General features: G+C 35.9%; 1 protein-coding gene across 2 annotated transcripts in view; it reads right to left on the reverse strand.

Moving 5' to 3' along the window:
- LOC145283493 (TATA box-binding protein-associated factor RNA polymerase I subunit B-like) overlaps window positions 1–20952 on the reverse strand; it is a 62035-nt gene that overhangs the window by 13116 nt on the left and 27967 nt on the right. For both annotated transcript variants that reach the window (XM_080132318.1, XM_080132319.1), the window contains exons 6-10: window positions 19879–20088; window positions 15989–16088; window positions 8080–8209; window positions 6216–6375; window positions 1927–1973 (exon numbers count right to left, since the gene is read on the reverse strand). In XM_080132318.1, coding sequence (XP_079988444.1) covers window positions 1927–1973; window positions 6216–6375; window positions 8080–8209; window positions 15989–16088; window positions 19879–20088 — 647 coding nt within the window. The remainder of the gene's footprint in view (window positions 1–1926; window positions 1974–6215; window positions 6376–8079; window positions 8210–15988; window positions 16089–19878; window positions 20089–20952) is intronic.

Raw genomic sequence — 20952 nt, forward strand, 5'->3', positions numbered from 1 at the left:
CTCCTCTGATCTTGAGCACGTAGTATAATGGGGAAAGGAGTGGCTGGTTACTTTTAATGCATCTAAAACCAAGCTTCTCTCTTTACATCATCAACATTCTGATCCACATCTGGCATCAATTGAAATGAATGGCTCTCGTCTTCAGGAGGCCTCAAGTTTTGACAAGCTTCTGGGCTTGACCTTTACTCCTGATCTTAAATGGAACACGTACATCAAATCTGTTGCCAAGGCCGCTGGAAAAATGGTGGGATCTTTCTATCAATCCGGTAAATATCTCACTGCTGATGCTATTCTCTATCTATATAAGAGCCAGGTACGTCCAAGGATGGAATATTGTTGCCACATCTGAGCAGGAGCTGCTAGAAAGGACTTGTCCTGCCTTGATAGAGTTCAAAATAGACTTCGTAGCCTCGTAGGAGATGTCCTTTTCTCCTCCTTACAACCTCTATCTCACAGAAGAGATGTTGCGAGTTTATCTCTGATGTATCGTTATTTTCATGGAAGGTGTTCAACTGAGCTTCAATCTATGGTCCCCCCTCGCCAAACTTTCACAAGAAACACTTGTCTAGCTGTACACACTATCAATAATTCCCCCCACTCTTTATCTGTGCCTAAACCTAAACGTAGATTCCATGAACAAAGCTTCTTCCTTAGAACTGCACGCCTGTGGAATTGTCTTCCGTTTTCCTGCTTTCCGGCTGACTACAATATGGTTGTGTTCAAGTCTAACATAAATAAGTTCTTGATGAGCCGTTCTATATAAGTTATCAAATTTACCAAATTTTCATTACTAATGATTACTATATTGTCCAATGTCTACTGTACACTCTTTAACCCTTATCCTTGAGTGGCCTCTTGGCCTTGATAAGTGGTGATGCCTATGTAAAAAAAAAAAATCATCAACGTTCTGATTCTCGTTTGGCCCCAACTGAAATGAGTGGCTCTCATCTTGGGAAAGCTTTATGTTTTGACAAACTTATTGGTCTGATCTTCACTTCACTGGAGCACATACATCAAATCGGTTGTCAAAGTCACTGGGAAAATGGTTGAATCATTCTACTGGTTAAGTAGATATCTCACTACCAATAAAATTCTCTACCTGTATGAGAGCCAAGTACGTCCTAGGATGGCGTACTGCTGCCATATCTGGGTGGGAGCTGTTAGAAGCACTTATCCTGCCTTGACAGAGTTAAAAAATAGACTTTGTAGCCTAGTAGGGGATGCCCTTTTCTCTTCCCAAAGAAGAAATGTTGTGAGCCTGTCTCTGCTCTATAATTATTTTCATAGCAAGTGCTCGTCTGAGTTTCAATCTATGCCAAACTTTCACAAAAACACTCGTCTAACTAAAACCACTATCAAAAATTTCCTCCACTCTCTATCTGGGCCTAAACCTAAATATGGATTCAATAAACAAATCTTATTTCCCAGAACACCCCACCTGTATAACTTTGTTCCACTGACCTGCTTTTGAGCTGACTATATTATGGTCGTCATCAAATCTAATGTAAATAAGTTCTAGTTGAACTGTCCCCTTAAATAATCAAATTAAACCAAATTTCCACTACTAACAATTAATATGCTCTTGTCCTAATGACTACTATACGCTCATTAACTATTATCCTCAAGTGACCTCCGGGTTTTGATAAGAGGTGACTCCTTTGTCCTTTGTAAATAAAAAAAACAAAAACAGTATATGTTTTTGGAGTAAGGCGGCCAGTCAGGAGTGCAGCTATAGTCATTTAAATAAAAGTTTTAAATAGTTGGTTGGAGAACAGCTAACAAAGGACTTGCTTCCAAGTCATCCTCAGCATTTTTGCATAATTAATCTGAGTAAAAACAAAACAATCTTTGCAGAGGGTTAAATTTCATAATTTCATGAACATAAACATTTTTAAACAAATTTTTGAAAGAATAAAAGATATTTACCACCAGATGTATATGAAGAATAAACTCTTGCAAAATGTGACAGGTTCCTAGAAAAGTAAAAAATTAAGTCGTTGTTATACAGACGTATATATAATATATATATATATATAATAAAATGTCTGGTCGCTGTTTATAAATAAATAATAGAAGTTAAAAATTAGTAAAAACCTCAAATTTATATAGCATGAAGATCCAGTGATGGGCAAAACAGAAAAATATAAACAAAAGCTGCTGCATAGAATCGTACACTGGTGGGTCTCGTGAAGTACCAAGATTTCTCGTTATTTCATATGAAAATATCATGCTAATGGGTTGAATAAAGAGCCTTATTTTTCAGAGATGGGGGCGAATTTGGAGTAATTCTCGTTTATAAAAAATGATCTGTGCTATGATTGACTATTGAATTAATAAATTAATAATAACTTTCAAAATCCATTTTTTTAATAATAATTTGGTAAAAGAAACAACATATATAGTAAAACTGTCTGCTTATGCAGTTTATTCCTGTGTAGATCATTTTTGAATCATCAGACATAAAAGCAAATGTAAACTTGTTATTTTTAATTCTTGTATTTGGTGCTGATGAAGTTTAGCAAAAACATTATAAAACAAACAGAGAAAAATCATTGATGTACATGCCAGTTATGGAATGAAGTTCTCATAAAAAAAATCGCTTAATTTGATCAAGTATTTTTTTTTTTTTTACAGAGAAAAATCAAATTTTATTCAGGACGATCGTGATAACAGCCATCTTGGAAATTTCAGTTACAAAGAGGGGGTTGCAGGAGCAGATAACTCCAACTAATTCTTGAAGTTTGTCAAAACGCATATGAAGTTCGAATGAATTTATTAATAAATGTTGAAATGATTTTTTGAAAGAAAAAAAACAGAAAGACAGTAGGAATAACTAAAATTATTTAAAACTGTAAAAATAATGTCAAACTTAGCCAAAATTTGACGAATTTGCATTATCTTCATTATTTTTAATTAAAACTTTTCTAATTTCTGTAAATTTCAGCATATTTTTTATTTTTTTTTTTTTATTACATTTTCACCCCAAACAAGGCAAATTGCCACTTTGGTGTAGGGGGCTACTATCAGGGGCAACAACTACTGGGGTACTATGTAGGGATTTGGGCAGCAAGGTGTCGGTTCACGTTACACTTGAACTTCTGCACGTCAGTACTGTTGGGGAAGCAGGGACCTGGAATGGAATTCCAGAGTCTTGCGGTTCTGGGGAAGAAACTATTGGAGTAAAAAGATCTTTTACATCTAGGGACCTCTACAGTGTGGGGGTGGGATCTAGTAGCCTGTCGGGTTTGTCGAGGGTGCTCGCGTCGTGGGGGCACAAGTGATTGCAGTTCATCAGAGCATTCACCACTAAAATACTTGTAGAACAGGCAGAGGGATGCAACATTTCGTCGATGGGACAGAGGCTGAAGCTTAGATGCCAGTTCAGGGCCTATCAGATTTGCGACTCTCTTTTGAACCTTGTCAAGGAGCGAGAGACTAGTAGCAGATGCACCAGCCCAGATGTGGCAGCAATACTCCATACATGGGCGAATGGTGGCCTTATAGAGGTACAGGATACTTTCGGGTGTTAGTAGTTTTCTAGCACGGTAGAGAGAGCCTACCTTTCTTGCAGCGGCCCTGGCAATGCCTTCAATGTAATTGTTCCAACTCATGTTTCCTGTGAACGTTAGGCCAAGGAGTTTGAAAGATGGGCTCTCAGATAAAGAGTCGTTGGCCATTGCTATTGGTGGTAGAGAGGGTTTCTTGTAATTATTGAATGAAACTAGTTTAGTCTTGGCAGCATTGAACGCGACCAACCACTTTTGTCCCCATTCCACTACAGATTGGAGGTCTTCCTCTAGTGTTTCTGCCATTTCTTTAGAAATGTGTTCATTCGTCTTCCTGTCGTGTCTGCCATAGAGTGTAGTGTCATCAGCATATATACCCATCTCAGAGGCAATGTTGTCGGGGAGGTCATTTATGAATATCAGGAACAATAGAGGTCCAAGGATAGAACCCTGGGGCACTCCCGCATTTATATCATATTGTTTAGATGTGCGACCGTCGAGGACTACCTGGATTTTTCTCTTATCTAAGAAGGATTTAATTATGTTAAGTATTCTACCAGTGATACCGTAAGATCTAATCTTCCTGAGGAGACCCTCATGCCATACCCTGTCAAAAGCCTTAGATATATCTAGAGCTACCGCTCTGCCTTCCCCCGCTTTGTCCAGTGATTGGTATATACGTTCAGAGATCACGGTGAGGATGTCTGCTGTGGAACGGGCTTGTCTAAATCCATATTGTTTGTCAGTCAGTAGTTTAGCATCTGTAAGATGATGGACTAGAGCATGGTTAATTATGGTCTCAAATATTTTGGCAAAAAGTGGGAGGAGGCTAATGGGGCGATAATTTGATGGGTCTGTCCTTTCGCCAGAATTCTTGAATACTGGTACAACAGAAGCAGTTTTCCAACAGCCCGGAAAGCAAGCTTCATTAAGACATTTGTTGTAGAGTTTGGAGAGAACTGGAGCTACTTCGGCTGAGCACTTTTTTAATAGCACAGCTGGGATAAGATCGGGTCCACATGCTTTTGAGGTGTCAAGGTTTTTTATGATAGCATGCACCTGAGCAGGGGTGGTTTTCAGATCGTCTAGTGTGGCGTCTGTCCGCATAGGAAAGTCAGGTAGGGGGTGGTTGGAAGGGTCCAGTGTGGAGTTTGAGGCAAACCGACTGGCAAGCATGTTAGCCTTGTCGGTTGCTGAGGAGACAACCTCGTGATTGTTGGTTAGTGGGGGAATTGTTGATTGCCCATTATTTACTACACTGTTGTAGATTTTCCAGAAGTCTCGAGTTCCTAGTTTTTGTGCTTCGATGCGCTTTTTAGTGGTTTCCGTAAATTCTCTCTTAGCTGTCGCTATTTCTTTCTTAACGTTATTTCTAGCTTCTATATACTTCAGTCTGTTTGAACTGGACTTATGTCGGTTAAACCTACGGTATGCATGCTGCTTTTGAGTAATGGCAGTTGCACAAGTCGACGTAAACCATTGGGGAGAGTGGGGCTTACTATAAAATTTCCGCATGGGAACATGCGCTTCGATTGCAGTTTTGAACCAGTCAGTGGTCTCATTTGCACACTGTTCAGCAGGGAGAGAGAAAATATTTTTCCATGGAGCATCTCTAATTAGTTCCCTGATGGCTTCCCAGTCAGCCTTATTATAATATCTCGTTATTTTGAGCACTGGCTCTTCAGTTTTGGGACTAGAGTTTAGGGCGATTTCAACCATTATCACTGCATGATCAGCGTTCCCGAGTGGGCTGTGGGCCTTCGCTATGCAGTCATCGGGAACTGTGGTCAAAAACAGATCTAGAAGTGATGCGTGTTGTTCTTCCTGGTCAGGGAAACGGGTTGGAAACGTAACAATTTGTGATAGGGAGTGAGATATAGCGAAGCTATGGGTTGTGCTGCCCGCTGCATCTGTGTGAGTAGAGAATCCAAGCCAGTTTTTGTGGTGGACATTAAAGTCACCAAACACATGTATTTGTGCGCTAGTGTCGAGGGACAGTGCCGTGTCTATGCTGTCAGATACTTTGTTTATTATGGAGCAGTCCTGAGTCGAGGGAGAGCGGTAGAGAAAATAATAGTAGCTAATACTGTGTTGCACGTTTAGTCTAAAGCACATAAAGGCTTGATCATCTGTTTCTAGGTTTGTTTCTCTAGTCAAGGGAAGGGTATTACGAATGTAAACTCCAAGTCCGTGCATATGTCTGTCAGAGTCCTTACGGCAGAGTGGGAGATATCCAGGCATGTTAAAGTGGTTAGAGGGAATGGAGGAGTGTAGGTTAGTCTCACTTAGTGCTAAGATATCCGGGGTATTTGTTAAGAGAAATGCTTCAACATCAGCTAAGTTAGTTCTAAGCCCACGGATATTTGTGAATGAGAGCCTCAAGGGAGGAGGCAAGTTGAATTTGTTTGTCCCTAATCCTGGTTTAAGCTTATTTTTTTTTTTGTTAATACTTTTTAACCACAAGTAATTCTTTTAATATTTTTCTTATTTTATTTACAACTGCCATATTTCACATGTGCGTTTATGTACATAAATACTTTGGGGTAGTTTTTTTTCTTTTTTAACCTATATGTTTTAGCATTAGATGAAGCAGGCATCTGAGATAACAAATCCAAGAATTTCTGTTTTAACTGTTTGAAACTGAAAAAAACATAGTCTTATCATTATTATGCCAGGAAGTATCAAAGGAAGAAGAAGAAAGCTTGTCACCTTTCTGTTGAGTCATCAAGTCCAAAAAGCATTTTCAACATAACAACAATATAGGCCATCGCAATCGTTTCGTACGGAGGAAGAAGTCGACTTTTTTTTACATCAACCCAAATGGCCGGGGTTTTGAAAGTCAAGTTACTCAGCATGGCATGTAGCTCTCCTAAATAACAAGAGCAAATCAAATATATATTAAAAAAATAAATTAAAATCAACTGTATAAGTGGATATATAAATATATATATATATATATATATACACACACACACACACATAGAAAAAGTCAAGATATTGTAATCAATAAAGTTAATACACTCAAGGTTGAAATAATATATATATATATATATATATATATATATAAAACGGTAATAAATATATATATATATATATATATATATATATATATATATAAAACGGTAATAAATATATATATATATATATATATATATATATATATATATATATACTCTATTCTTTTCTTTATAGAATAATATAGCACTATTTTAAAAACACCAGAGTTCATGGTTTATACAGATTTTTAATGCGTATTTTCAAGGATTTTTCAAGGCCTTCCCCAGATAACATTCAAGTTTTCAAAACAAAATTTGATGTGTAAGCAATTATATGATAAATATCATAATATATAAAGCAAAAAATTTAGTAATTAACAACAGGAAGAGATTGTTATGTACTCCTTCCTCAAAACTTATATCCATAACAACCAAGAGCAGGTCACTCCAAACAGACTTTCCTTTACCTCAGACAATTCAACTGTTTTAACTCAGAAATTAACAGAGAGGATTGCAAATTACATTGTTATGATGACTAAATTTATGCATTCATGACATGAAAGTCTCATTTCTCTGTTGCAGATATTGACGTTGCGAAACTCTAAGAAAGCAATTCCCGTTAAAGATGTGTATCAGAAGCAGAGATGCATCATTGAATTCCTGGCAAAAGTGCTTTTAGAGTAGTGCTATGTAGAATAAAAATTCTGGAGCACAAAAGGTTGCTCATTTTAATAGAAGAACTCCCATCTTTGTAGCTCTTTAACTTTTAGAGTTAAAAAAAACGTGATTTTACTTTTGAAACAATCTTCATTATAAACCAAAATCTTAGTAACTGACAACAGGAGAAGTCATTTTCATTTATCTTTTTATTTAATGAAGTAGTTCTAAAGGTCCTAGACAAGGTTCAAAAGAGAGTTTCCAACCTCATAGGTCCTGAACTCTCATCTAAGCTTCAGCCTCTGTCGCATCAACGAAATGTTGCATCTCTCTTCCTGTTCTACAAGTATTTTAATCATGAATGCTCTGACAAACTGTAAGTGTTACAGAATGGATTGAGAGAGAGAGAGAGAGAGAGGTGAGTAAACGTGGAGTGTAGACACGTTTACCAGAACCGAATGCTCTGACAAACTGTAAGTACTTGTACCCCCTTGACGTAAATAAACCCAACAAACAGCTAAATCCCACCCCTACACAGTAGAGATCCCTAGCTGTAAGACAGCTTTCTACTCCAGTAGTTTCTTCCCCAGAACTGCTAGACTTTGGAACTTCCTTCCGGGTCCCTGCTTCCCCAACTGTACTGACACGCAGAAGTTCAAGTGTAATGTGAACAGACATCTTGCTGGCCAACTCCCTACATAATAGCCCTGTAACTTATGTCCCTAATAGCCGCCCCCTACACCAAAGTGGCAATGTACCTTGTTTGGGGTGAAAATGTAAAAAAAAAAAAAAAGAAGGTCACACTGTTATTTAGCGACTAGTAATAAATGTGATCTGTTGGGTCACCACAGAGCTTGAATCAAGAAAAAGGAGAGTTTGCAAAGCTAGTTAAATATAAATGAATAACATGTAACAAATACCGGGCAAATCCAACTGAGACAGATACTTGTTGGCTAACTCCATTATCGGCATATGTGGGAGGTCCGAGAGTCCTAAGTAGCATGCCAGTAATCCACAGGTTTTACGAATATTTCTGCATGGAGGAACGTTCTGAAAAAGAGAAGAAATTGCCACCAAAACATCAAATAGTTTTCAAAACATAAAAATCCACTTCCTATTATTCCGATTATTCAGAGTTCTTTGCTGAATTCTTATTCTTGCAACATTTCAGTTGATGTAACTTCTGACCATATCGAACTCAAGAATCTGCACAGAATTTTCTGCTGGAAAAATGGTGGGATCATTCTACAGCTCCAGTAGATATCTCATGCCTGATGCAATTCTCTACCTGTATAAGAGCCAAGTATGTCCCAGGATGGAGTAGTGTTGTTACATCTGGGCATGAACTGCTAGAAGCACGTCATCCTGCTTTGACAGTTCAAAAGTTCAAAATAGAATTTGTAGCCTTTCCTCTTCCCCACAGAAGAGATGCTGCGATCCTGTCTCATCATGTTGCTTTATCATTATTTTCATGGCAAGTGATCGTCTGAGCTCCAATCTATGGTTCCTCCTGGCCAGACTTTCACAAAACATCTGTGCCTAAACCTAAACATGGATTCCATGAACAAAGTTGCTTTCATATAACTGTACGTCTTTGGAATTCAGTTCTGTTTTCCTGTTTTCCAAATGACTACAGTATGGTTGTCTCTAAGTCCAATGTGAACAATACCTTGATGAGTCGTCCCCTTAAGTAATCCAATTTACCAAATTTCCACTACTAACGATTACCTTTTTTTATTAACTACCGTACACTCATTAATCCTTATCCTTGAGTGGTGTCCAGGCTTTGATAAGTGGTGACTCCCTTACTCCTTTGTAAAAAAAAAAAAAAAATCCACAAAGAACCCATGATGTAGTGGATAAAGTACTTGGTAAAATTCAATTGTAAGTGATACTCTTCTGGAGTTGATATTGGCAACTTTCAAGTGTTCATTTTGTATATGCCTGGTTCAAGTAAAAATTGGGGAGAAATGAATGCAAACAACAACCAGTGTAAACATGCGTTGGGCTGCATATTTACACTGGTACGTGCGAATGTCAGATGATGCAGGTGATAAATGTTCGAGGAGAGGCACAGAGAATTGAAAATATCTTTGGTTGGAGAGTAGAAAGTGGATCTTTCAGCAGCCGCATAATTCTCATTTCCCTTATTTTGTCCTTTAGTTCTCATATTCCATGAATGATGTTTCTGACAAAGGAAGAATTGCTGTTTTCTGAGTCAGAATCTATTTCATCTAACAATTATTGTTGGCAAATTTTGAACCTTGAAGTAGCATTCGTTTTTCCAGCTCCTTACATCAAGTGGCTTTATGCCGTGTCTGAGGCGATTTCCATAATAAAAAAAGAATTGTGTTGCTCAGACTTACATATAGTTTGGTCAAGCAAAAATTCCAAGTTTCCTGTTTAGCGTGAGAAAACCAGTACGATTTTAAACCTAAAGAAATGTACATCTTTATTATATTAAGGTTATTAGTTTATCATATCTTCTTTATCTACAAACTGTCAATAGCAAGCCTTATAATTACACAATAAATGAAGAAACATTCGGTTATCATGAAGTTAAAGGTCGAACACAGCAATGTAAAAATAGAACACTGTAAAAAGGCTTAAGTATATTACTTGACTTTAGATTTTCTATTGTTGCAATATTTTGGACTTCTAATGGGGTATAATCCCACACAGTCGGACGATTCTATTTATAAACGATGCTTCTAGGAACTGACGAATCGAATTAATTCACGTTCTGCTACCAACCAATCAGAAACCAGAATTGCTTCATAAATATTAAACCTTTTCTGGAGCAATTTCACATGTGTTTTTTTCTTCCCCGTCTCGACACGGTAAGAATATTTTGCTCTGTGGAACTGTCTACTGCAAACAAGTCACCTCTCAAAACTTGTTTAGAACAACGAAGCATCGGAAATTGTTCTGTCTACTGCAAACTAGTCACCTCTCAAGACTTGTTTAAAACAACGAACCATCTGAAACTTTTATGAAACTAAACATGGCTTACACTTCTAGAGGTTATGGGCCCAGCGTGCGTCTTTATTTCGATGGATCCGAATCAAAATTCGAATTGTGGCAAGTTAAATTTCTAGGATATCTACGAATCCAAAAGCTACACAAAGTACTTCAAAGACAACCTGAAAACAGAAACGACCCTGAGTTCATTGAAAAGAACGCAACTGTCTTTGCAGAATTAAGACAGTGTTTAGATGACCGAAGTCTGTCACTGGTAATGAGAGAAGCCCTGGACGATGGCTGCAAAGCATTTAACATATTGAGAGAGCATTATTTATCGAAAGAAAAACCCAAAATTATTTCTTTATACACTGAACTGACCTCTCTAAAACGAATGGAAGCCGAAACTATTACTGATTATATTATAAGAGCCGAGACAACTGCAAATTCTTTAAAAATGTCTGGTGAAGTTATAAGCGACAGTCTGTTAATTTCCATGGTCATTAAAGGATTACCGAGTGATTTCAAGCCATTTACCACCGTGATAACCCAGAAAGAAAAACCCATGACTTTTAGCCAATTCAAGGTAGCACTCAGAAGTTACAAAGAAATTGATAAAATTATCACAGAAAAAACGAATCCACAAATATCATGAAATTTAAAAATACACACATAAAAACACCAAAATTGAATTATACCCATGCCAAGAATAAAAACCGCAACTTTGCCAAAAACAATTTTTCTCCTAAGAAAAGTACAAAAATTATTTGCTATAATTGTGGACGACCTAACCAGAAGAGTTTCCAATGTAGATACAGGACTCAAAATGGCGAATCCATTAAAAATGTAGAGAGCTCTGTTAGCGAACATGCATTTTTATTTTCGTGTACGTTTAATGCTTCAACAAACAATAATAATTTTCTTGTCGATTGTGGGGTCACGGCACATATGATTACAAAGGAATCTGATTTTATCAATTTTGACCGCAACTTTAAGCCACAAAATCATTTTGTAGAACTAGCTGACGGGAGTCGAGTAAATGATATCGTTTTGAAAAGAGGCAATGCAAAAATCTCGCTAAAGAACAATAAAGGTGAACTGTGTTTTTGTATTCTAGAAAACGCTCTTCTAATCCCAAAATTTAAACAAAATATATTTTCTGTACAAGCTGCCACAAAACAAGGTGCAAATATAAACTTTAGCCCCAATAAATCATACTGGTATACCCGAATGGAACTGCATTCAACATTAAAGAAAATGGAAGACAATATTATTTAAATAGCATAGTCCCATCGAAAACTGCCTGCCATGACCTACAGACATGGCATAAAATTCTTGAATACTGTAATATTCCTGATATCAAAAAGTTGCCGACTGTAGTTGATGGAATGAAAATACAAACATCCAAAAACTTCAACTGCGACATCTGTACGCAAGGGAAAATGACAAACTATCAAAGCAAAATACCAGACAAAAAGGCCACAAAAATCCTATCAATGGTGCATTGTGACTTGAACGGTCCCGTAGAACCGATGGCCAGAGAACATTATAGATATGTGTTGAATTTCGTAGATGACCATTTAGGTTTAATAATGGTTTACTTTTTAAAGAACAAATCTGATACCCTGCTAGCAACTAAAAAATATATAGTCGACATGGCTCCCTACGGTGAAATCAACTGTATTCACTTTGACAATGGTACGGAATTCACCAATAAAGACTTTGAACTTTTACTAATTAACCATCATATCAGGCATGAAACATCAGCTCCTAGATCGCCACAATAAAACGGGACTGCTGAACGTGCGTGACAGACACTTTTTGAAATGGCAAGATGCCTACTCATTGAATCAAAACTCCCTAAAAACCTCTGGACATATGCACTTATGGTGGCAGCCTATATACGCAACAGGTGCTTTAACAAAACACTATCTAAAACTCCATATGAATGTTTCTGTGGTAAAAAAACAAATTTAAGCAGAATGCATATATTTGGTTCAACTTGCTTTGCATATATAGATAAAAAGAGTAAATTGAATATTAAAGCCGACAGAGGTATATTTCTTGGATACGATAAAAACAGTCCAGCCAATTTAGTATTTTTCCCCGAAAAAAATAAAATAAAAAGAATCCGATGTGTAAAATTCACAGACACGTTTAATTTTACAGACGAAAACCCATCATATGAAGAAGATGAAATTATATTCCCTCAAATAGTTAAAACAAACGAAAACAATAAAAATGACGGAGACGAGAGTGTCCATGATGATGATGATAAAGTTGAAAGATATCCCAAAAGAAATAGAAGGCGACCCGACTTTTTGTGGTCGACAATATAAAAGATTATCAAATCGACTATTGCTATTCAATGGAAAATGTGCCAAAAAGCTTTAACGAAGCAATTAATTCAGAACATTGTGATGAATGGAAAATTGCCATGAAAAAAGAAATAGATGCCTTAACCGAAAATGATACCTATACGGTAGTGCCTCTCCCAAAAGATAAACATGTTATTTCTACAAGATGGGTCTTTACAAAAAAAACTACAGCATCAGGCGTAGAACAGTACAAAGCTAGATTTGTTGCTAAAGGATACTCTCAGATTTACGGTATAGAATATTTTCTACGTTTTCACTGATCACAAACCTAACGACAATCAGAATTTTACTGCAAGTCGCATCACAATATGACCTAAACATCCATCAAATGGACGTAAAAAATGCTTATTTGAATGCCCCAATAGACTGTGAAATTTCTATAACCCCTCTAGAGGGATTTATAATGAAAAATAAAAATAGTGTGTGGCGACTTAACAAGTCATTATATCGTCTAAAGCAGAGTGCTCAGTGTTGGAACACAGTATTTCATGATTATATTATCAAACAACAATTTAGACAATGCACTGTAGACCTCTCTTTATATCTTTATATACCCAACACAAAGACGATAAACTACTGATTTTGGTTTTGTGGGTCGATGATATTTTAATCGCATCAAATTGTGACATAATGTTAACTGATGTTAAGAACAAATTAAGTAAAAGATTCAAAATGACCGATCTCAGCAAAATATCCTGGTTTCTGGGGATAGAATTTATTCAAAGCAAAGGACTTGTTACAATGACTCAATCGAGATACATCGACAAAATACTATTAAAATTTGGAATGGGAAAGTGCAAGAAACGCTCTACACTGGTCGAAAATGATATTAATAAAAATATACACACAGAATCTGAAATAATAAATGACAAAGAATACCGCGAAATTATAGGTAGTCTTATATATTTAATGACTGCAACCAGGCCCGAATATGCTATACAGTAACAAAACTGTCACAAAAATTATCATGACTGACGATGAAGGATTTAAACAGAGCTAAACAAGTCCTGCGTTATTTAAAAGGAACTAAAGAACAGAAGTTAGTATTTAGAAAATCAAGAAATCCCCTAAAATTAGAAGGTTTTTCGATTTCGGAGAAAATGGGCCTATTATTTCATGGAAATCTAAAAAGGAACAGATTGTATCTCTCTCTATGTGTGAAGCAGAATTTATCGCGATCACACACACGGCCTAGGAAGCACTCTACCTTAAAAATATCCTTTCACAATTATCAATGGTAGCTCTTTATAATTAGATTTACCCTATGAGTTTAATGTAATGTATCATTTATAGACTGTTTGCTTAAAAACTATAGCATACAAAAATTAATTTATAAATATTTGAAGATGTATAGAATTTGAAGTATAAAAGCATTTTCAGAAATAACAGAGTTCAGCACTGAATGACTAATTACACAACAAATGAAAAGGCCGAACACATCAATTTAAAAGTTGAACATTATAATTTTCTTGTGTTGAAAGTATTTCTTTGTTACAGCGCTGACTGAAATTAATGACAACTTTGGACCAACACAATGAGCGGGATGGTCACAGCTTGTGCAACGAATACATGCATGTTCATAAATTAAGTTCATCAAAAAAATGCTGCTCCATGCCAATTTACAGTTTACAAATCCAAAAAGAAAGGCACATAAATCTATCTTTATACAAAGTGGAGTTTTTTTTCTCGCTCTGACATTGAAATATTTATTTGAAAAAAAAAACATAAAAAATTACAAGTTGCACAAATTAGGCACAAGATCAATCAAAAGTGTGGGGATAATGGGTGTCGTTGGTCATCCTTGGTCTCCAATACCTATCCTACTCTTAACTAGAAATATCTGTCACCACAATACCACATTCACTCCAGGGACTGTCCTACTTAAGATGAACCTAAATTTGAAGGAGTTTTATTGAAATATTTACAGAAATTAAACAATGATATTAATTGTCTGTATTTTTGAGATGAGGTGTTTTAGCAACTATGTCCCAGAGCCTAGCTGGAGTCCGAACACGGTACCCCCGTAATAATAATAAAGGGTTGGGTTCGAGACTCCTAACAAACGGTTCCCCAGTTCGATATAAAACACCTGATGAAGGCCAGAGAGCAAAACGGCCAAAACGTTGTGACTATAACAACCAAGATGAGGAAGTCAGTCCGACAATCTCAATCAATGATATTAATGTCTAATTCTATTTTAAAATTATTAAAACAAACCTTTTAATATACTCAGTCATAGATATGCGAGCGACTACATAAAGGTCAAGTAATTTGTAAATTCCTTTAAAAAATGAGTTGCAATTAATTATTTATTTTTATGGTTTCTTATTAGATGATTGGTTTCATTTCACTATTACACTGGATTCTATTTATGCATAGTTTCTACATTCTGCATAATTGTGTAGATTTTAAGATGAAAACTTTTAGCACATGGAAATGTTATGTATACATCGATATAAAAGTGACCTTGTCAGTGTGTGTGCGAAAAGTCTCTACCAAGTTCATCTCTGAATATTTGACCTACAGAGTAGAAATTTGATATATAGGGTATTTGGACCTGTAGAACATTTTTGATTCGGTTTTTATCTGGCTAAAATTGAAGCTAAGGCATCAAAATTGAAAACAAAACAGTTGACCTGTGCAGGAGTCGTCAACTAAACATGTTTACATGCACAAACCTACATTCATAGGTTAAACAATCATATTTTTTAACAATTTATATATATTTTTTTTGTTTACATGGAGGTCACCACTTATCAAGGCCCAGAAGCCACTCGGGATAAGGGTTATATATGCATAAGGGCGTGGCTCAGAGGCTAAGTATATATATAAAAGTGACCTTTCTACAAAATTACTCTGTCAAGTTTGGGTCGATATACTTGATATGCAGAGGATTCAGATCTGTGGAACATATTTGATTTGGTTTTTAGCCGCTAAAAATAACTACTAAAGAATCAAAATTGAAAAACATTGGAACTTGGCAGGCATAAGTCAACTAAACGTGTTATTTTTACACATGCACAAATATGCATTTATATCTTTGCAACTTTTTTTTTTTTCAGTTATGGATTTAGATTTGACGGTAACAAAAGATGCTGGAGAGCCACATGTTTTGATTCTAGCTAATGACACACAAGTGATATTTTGTTTTTAACTTATGAAATCCATACTACATAAAGGCACAATATGATAGAGAATTGGCTCTATAATAATATATACATAATCTGCATGAATTAAAATATCATATTTAAAAATATTTTACAACCGGGCAATGCCAGGTGACCTGCTAATATATTTATAAACTAACTTTATTCACCCAGCGTTGTCAGTGTGGAGACATATTGCTTGTCAAAGAGTCTATTGAGCATGTATATGCAGTGTGATGATGCTTGGAAGTGAAACCTGGCCAACAGAGGGTTGAGGACATGCGATGCAGGGAGAGAAAAGCTATGCAAATGATATAAATTAATTTAGAAAATTAGTGACTCACCGCAGAATTGAAAGTTATGGTGTCTTCAGCAAAAAATTTCATATCTTCCGGAAACAAATTAGAGACATTCATATACGGGATCTTTCCAATGTTAATCCACCTAAAAAGATATATATAATGTAATGTGATGATGTGTGAAAATGAAATCTGGTTAGTGAGGGTTGAGGACATGTGTTGCATGGAGAGAAATGCGAATCATACAATGTGAGTCTTAAAGATAGGCTTAGTTCTGATAAGCTCAGAAGAAGATTAAATCTGGACAATACAAAGAGATATGTGCAGAACAGGAAACTTTAAGGCTAGTGGAGCAGAGTGCAGATGTGCACGCGTTAGCAGCAGCAACTGTATGCAAATGACTGAGCCATGTGCGAGATGTCACGGTGAGGAAGAAGGAAAGAAAAGTGATAAAAAGAGAAAAACATGGGCCCTTGTGGTGAGAGACAGACAGAGACGTGTTACATACGTGGGTTGAGAAGGACAGGAAAAAACACAATCTAAACATGGCGAAACAAAGAAAATGTACCACGTGTTCTTTCGATCGTTGTGATTAATAATTTATTTTTTATAAAAAGGTATATACTTAATTCTGTTTCAATAGTCATTTATGGTATATCCCTCTATGTATCTTTATGTTAATACTGTAGTACCCTTAACGTACATATGTGTGTGTGTCACTGTTTCCAGATTATAAATTATTTGATCGGGAGATCCCATTTATTAAAAATTAAGATAGGTGATACCATACTATGAACATTAAATTAGTATGTAGGTACGTTAATTTAATGTTTGTAGTATGTTATCATCTTCTATACTCATTTTTAATAAATAGGATCTCCCAATCACTGAAGACACAATGTAAATAAAAAAATTTTTTAATGATGTTGCTTTTGGGCTGTATATGAAACTAAAATATGCCTTCTTGGTCTTCTGGCTAATATCCAAGAGTAGTTAGTATCTGTTCTGTCTAAAGATGGTATAATGATATCATTGGATTTCCGTTCACACTGGGATATTGGAGATAAACTGTATACTTTAACAGTTTTAACAAAAGGGCTACAATAATATTGTGGGGTCTCCATTCACGCTGAACATCAACAGAATGCCCAGCAGCAATATATTACATGTGAAAAATGCTGCTGTGGAATTTCCACAGGTCCCGCTAGTTTAAATAGTTGTATTTACAATAGATTTTGATATTTAATCCTGATCAGTATTTTAGATCAGTTAGGATTCAAAGACTGTAGTAGATGAGAAAAACAAATGCAACAGCTTTTGGCTGCCACCAGTTGACCTTGACCTTTGCACATACATATGACATCTCTATTTTACAATTTAATAGTTATATTTTTTTGGTAAGCATTTTAGTTTTTAAATAAGAAAAGAAAAACAGAGTTATTTGGTTTTTTGTTAGAAGATTGATTGTTAAGATACAGATTATTTTTTTCTTTTTAAGAAAAGAGGTGAGAGGAATAAATGAATTTTTTTTTTTTTTTTTTTTTTACACAGTGATCACCACTTATCAAGGCCCGGAAGCCACTCAGGGATAAGGGTTATTTTTATTTATTTTTTTTTTTTTTTACACAGTAATCACCACTTATCAAGGCCCGGAAGCCACTCAGGGATAAGGGTTATTGCAAGTACATTATGTTAGTGTGAAGATTTGATGAAGTGTTTACTTAAGGGGGCGGTTCATTAGGAATTTGTTAACATTGGACTTGAACACATCCAAGTTGTAATCTGGTGGGAAGCAGGCAGACGGAACAGAGTTCCACAGGCGTGCAGTTCTAAGAAAGAAGCTTTGTTCATGGAATCCACATTTTGATTTAGGCACAGATATAGAGTGGGGGAAATTGAAGTGAAGGGGTGGGATTTTGCTGCTTGTCGGGGGTACTTACATCAAGGGGGCACAACTGCTTGTAGAATAAATTAATGTAGAGTACAAAATTTTTATTGGGTGGGGGGAGCCAGAATTTTCCCTACATTAAATGTAAAATAATTTTTCCTCATCTGTTTATCAAAACGTTTTGTTTAAATAGTTTTATTAAAATGTTTGGTAAATAAAAAAAAAAACACACTATACATTAAAAAGTAAATCTTGTTGGAAAAAAAAGCAAAAAATTCATTTTTTATATTTGTTTAGATTTGCCATGTACATGTGCAAAGGTTAAGGTCAGCCGGTATCGATCGAAACCTGTTGCTTCGTTTCTTCCATCTGCTGGAGTCCGTAAACCCTAATTGATCCTGTTGTGTTCGGAGAAATGAGATGTCAGAATCATTGGATATTCTAATAACAAGCAGACAAATTCATTGTATTTTAAATACAATTTATTATTTAGTTACAGACGATATTGAATTTCCAAGCAATGTCCACCATGTTGCTTTTCTCTCCTGTAACTTTCTAGTCTTTTACTTTATTCATTTAGAGTTATTCCCCCTTTTATCACTATAACAGATCTGATAGGTTTTTTTTTTGGCTTTTTTTTTTTATTGCAATTTCACCCAAAACAAGGTACATTGCCTCTTTGCTGTAGGGAGCTACTATTAGGGACATAAGCTACAGGGGTACTATGTGGGGAGTTAGGCAGCAAGATGTCGGTTCACGTTACACTTGTACTTCTGCATGTCAGTACAGTTGCGGAAGCAGGAACTCGGAAGGGAATTCCAAAGTCCAGCGGTTCTGGGGAAGAAACTACTAGAGTAGAAGGCTCTCTTACATCCAGGGATCTCAACTGTGAAGGGGTGGGATTTTGCTGCTTGTCAGGGGTACTTACATCAAGGGGGCACAACTGCTTGCAGTTCGTCAGAGCATTCACCATTAAAATACTTGTAGAACAGGCAGAGGGATGCAACATTTCGTCGATGGGGCAGAGGTTGAAGCTTAGATAATAGTTCAGGACCTATCAGGTTGGCGACTCTCTTTTGAACCTTGTCTAGGAGCGAGAGACTAGTAGCAGATGCACCAGCCCAAATATGACAACAATACTCTATACATGGGCGAATGGTGGCCTTATAGAGGTACAGGATACTTTCGGGCATTAGTAACTTTCTAGCACGGTAGAGAGAACCTATTTTTTCGCAGCGTTTCTGGCAATGCTCTCAATGTAATTATTCCAACTCATGTTTCCTGTGAACGTTAGGCCAAGGAGTTTAAAAGATGTACTTTCAGATAAAGATTCTTTGGCCATTGCTATTGGTGGTAGAGAATGTTTCTTGTAGTTATTGAAGGAAACAAGTTTAATCTTAGCAGCATTGAATGTGACCATCCATTTTTGTTCCCATTCCACTACAGATCGGAGGTCATCCTCTAAAAGAAACAGGTTTTTTATATTTAGAAGTCCCCTCACTTTCACTCATCAAGTAACTCTGCTTGAATTAAGCACATGGTGCAATGGGGAAAGAGGTGGCTGGTTAATTTTAATGCATCTAAAACTAAACATATCTTTACATCATCAATGTTGCGAGCCTGTCTCTACTTTATCATTATTTTCATGAGAAGTGCTCATCTGAGCTAAAATCTATGGTCCCTCTTGGCCTGACTTTCACGAAAAACACTTGTCTAGCTAAAACAACTATCAATAATTTACCTCATTCTTTATTTGTGCCTAAACCTAAACGTAGATTCCATGAACCAAGTTTTTTTCTTAGAATTGCACGACTGTGAAACTCTGTTCCATTTTTCTGCTTTCTAAATGACTAAAATATGGTCGTCTTCAAGTCCAACATAAACAAGTTCTTGATGAGCCATCCCCTTAATCTAATTTACCCAATTTCCCTACTAATGATTACTACAATATTGTGCCATTAACTACTGTACACACATTAACCCTTATCCTCGAATGGCCTCCAGGGCTTGACTCCTTTGTAAGAAAAAAAACAAAAAAAAACCTCACCTGATAATATCCGAGAGTGTGGTAAGGTTGTTTGTATATAAAAGACCCAAATAACAAAATGAAATTGTCTTGATCATCGACATTCTTTCCAAATTCCTGTAGTGATGGAGGTCGTAACGTAGTTTGTTAAGAAATTCATTTGGGTTACTCTTGTTACGGCGACATAAAGGCTTTATGTACGGATTTTTAGAAGTAAAATCGTGAGCATCTCTGAAAAAAATAAAAATAAAATATTTCTTTCATTTAATTTTAAAATTTGGTGCTTAAATAGCAATGGGCACAAGTGAAAATTGCATTCCAAGTAAAAATGTTTTCATATAAAATTTTCTTGGCATACTTACGTATCATGCAAACTCACCAAAAATTAAGAAAAATTATTGAGTAGAATTTTAAGCAGTTTTCATATTTTGTCTACACGCCATTCATATTTTTTACTTGGTGAAATGACAGGCTGATTTATCTCATCTTGATTTATGACATTTCCATTCTTATCAATGGTAGATCGGCAAAAATACACTAAAACTGAATTTTAGTTTTAACTAGGGGGTGGGGGGGCGGTCTTGCCTGGTCGTAAAATGCGCTTAAATATATTTTAATTCATGCAAATTTTGTATTTATTGATACAGAGCCAATTCTCTATTGAATATCACATATTAGTGGCTCGGCAAGGCCACAAGGGAGACAACCGAAGCAGCAAAACTGAAGCTGCCTCCCAGTATACTATATATACAAATGTAAGTAAATTTGGGCATATTTTATTGGTTTGAAAATATTTTTACCAATAGTCATAAAATTTTAACCATAGCATAGTATTATAATCTACAAAAAGCCTGCAAATTTTCATGTAGTTTTGTTCCATAGAACCAAAGATATGAGCATTTCAATATTCAATTTTACAAGTATAGATATCGCTATATATATATATATATATATATATATATATATATATATATATATATATATAGAGAGAGGGGGGGGGAGAGATACCACTTTTTTAGGCAATTTTATAATTTCCAAATCTCAACGACTATTGATCAGAATTTAACAAATAAAGGCTTGTTGGAAAGGTAATAG

Source organism: Euprymna scolopes, chromosome 8 (genome assembly GCF_053919585.1).
Source record: "Euprymna scolopes isolate OS-2025 chromosome 8, ASM5391958v1, whole genome shotgun sequence".
Lineage (NCBI taxonomy): Eukaryota > Metazoa > Mollusca > Cephalopoda > Sepiida > Sepiolidae > Euprymna > Euprymna scolopes.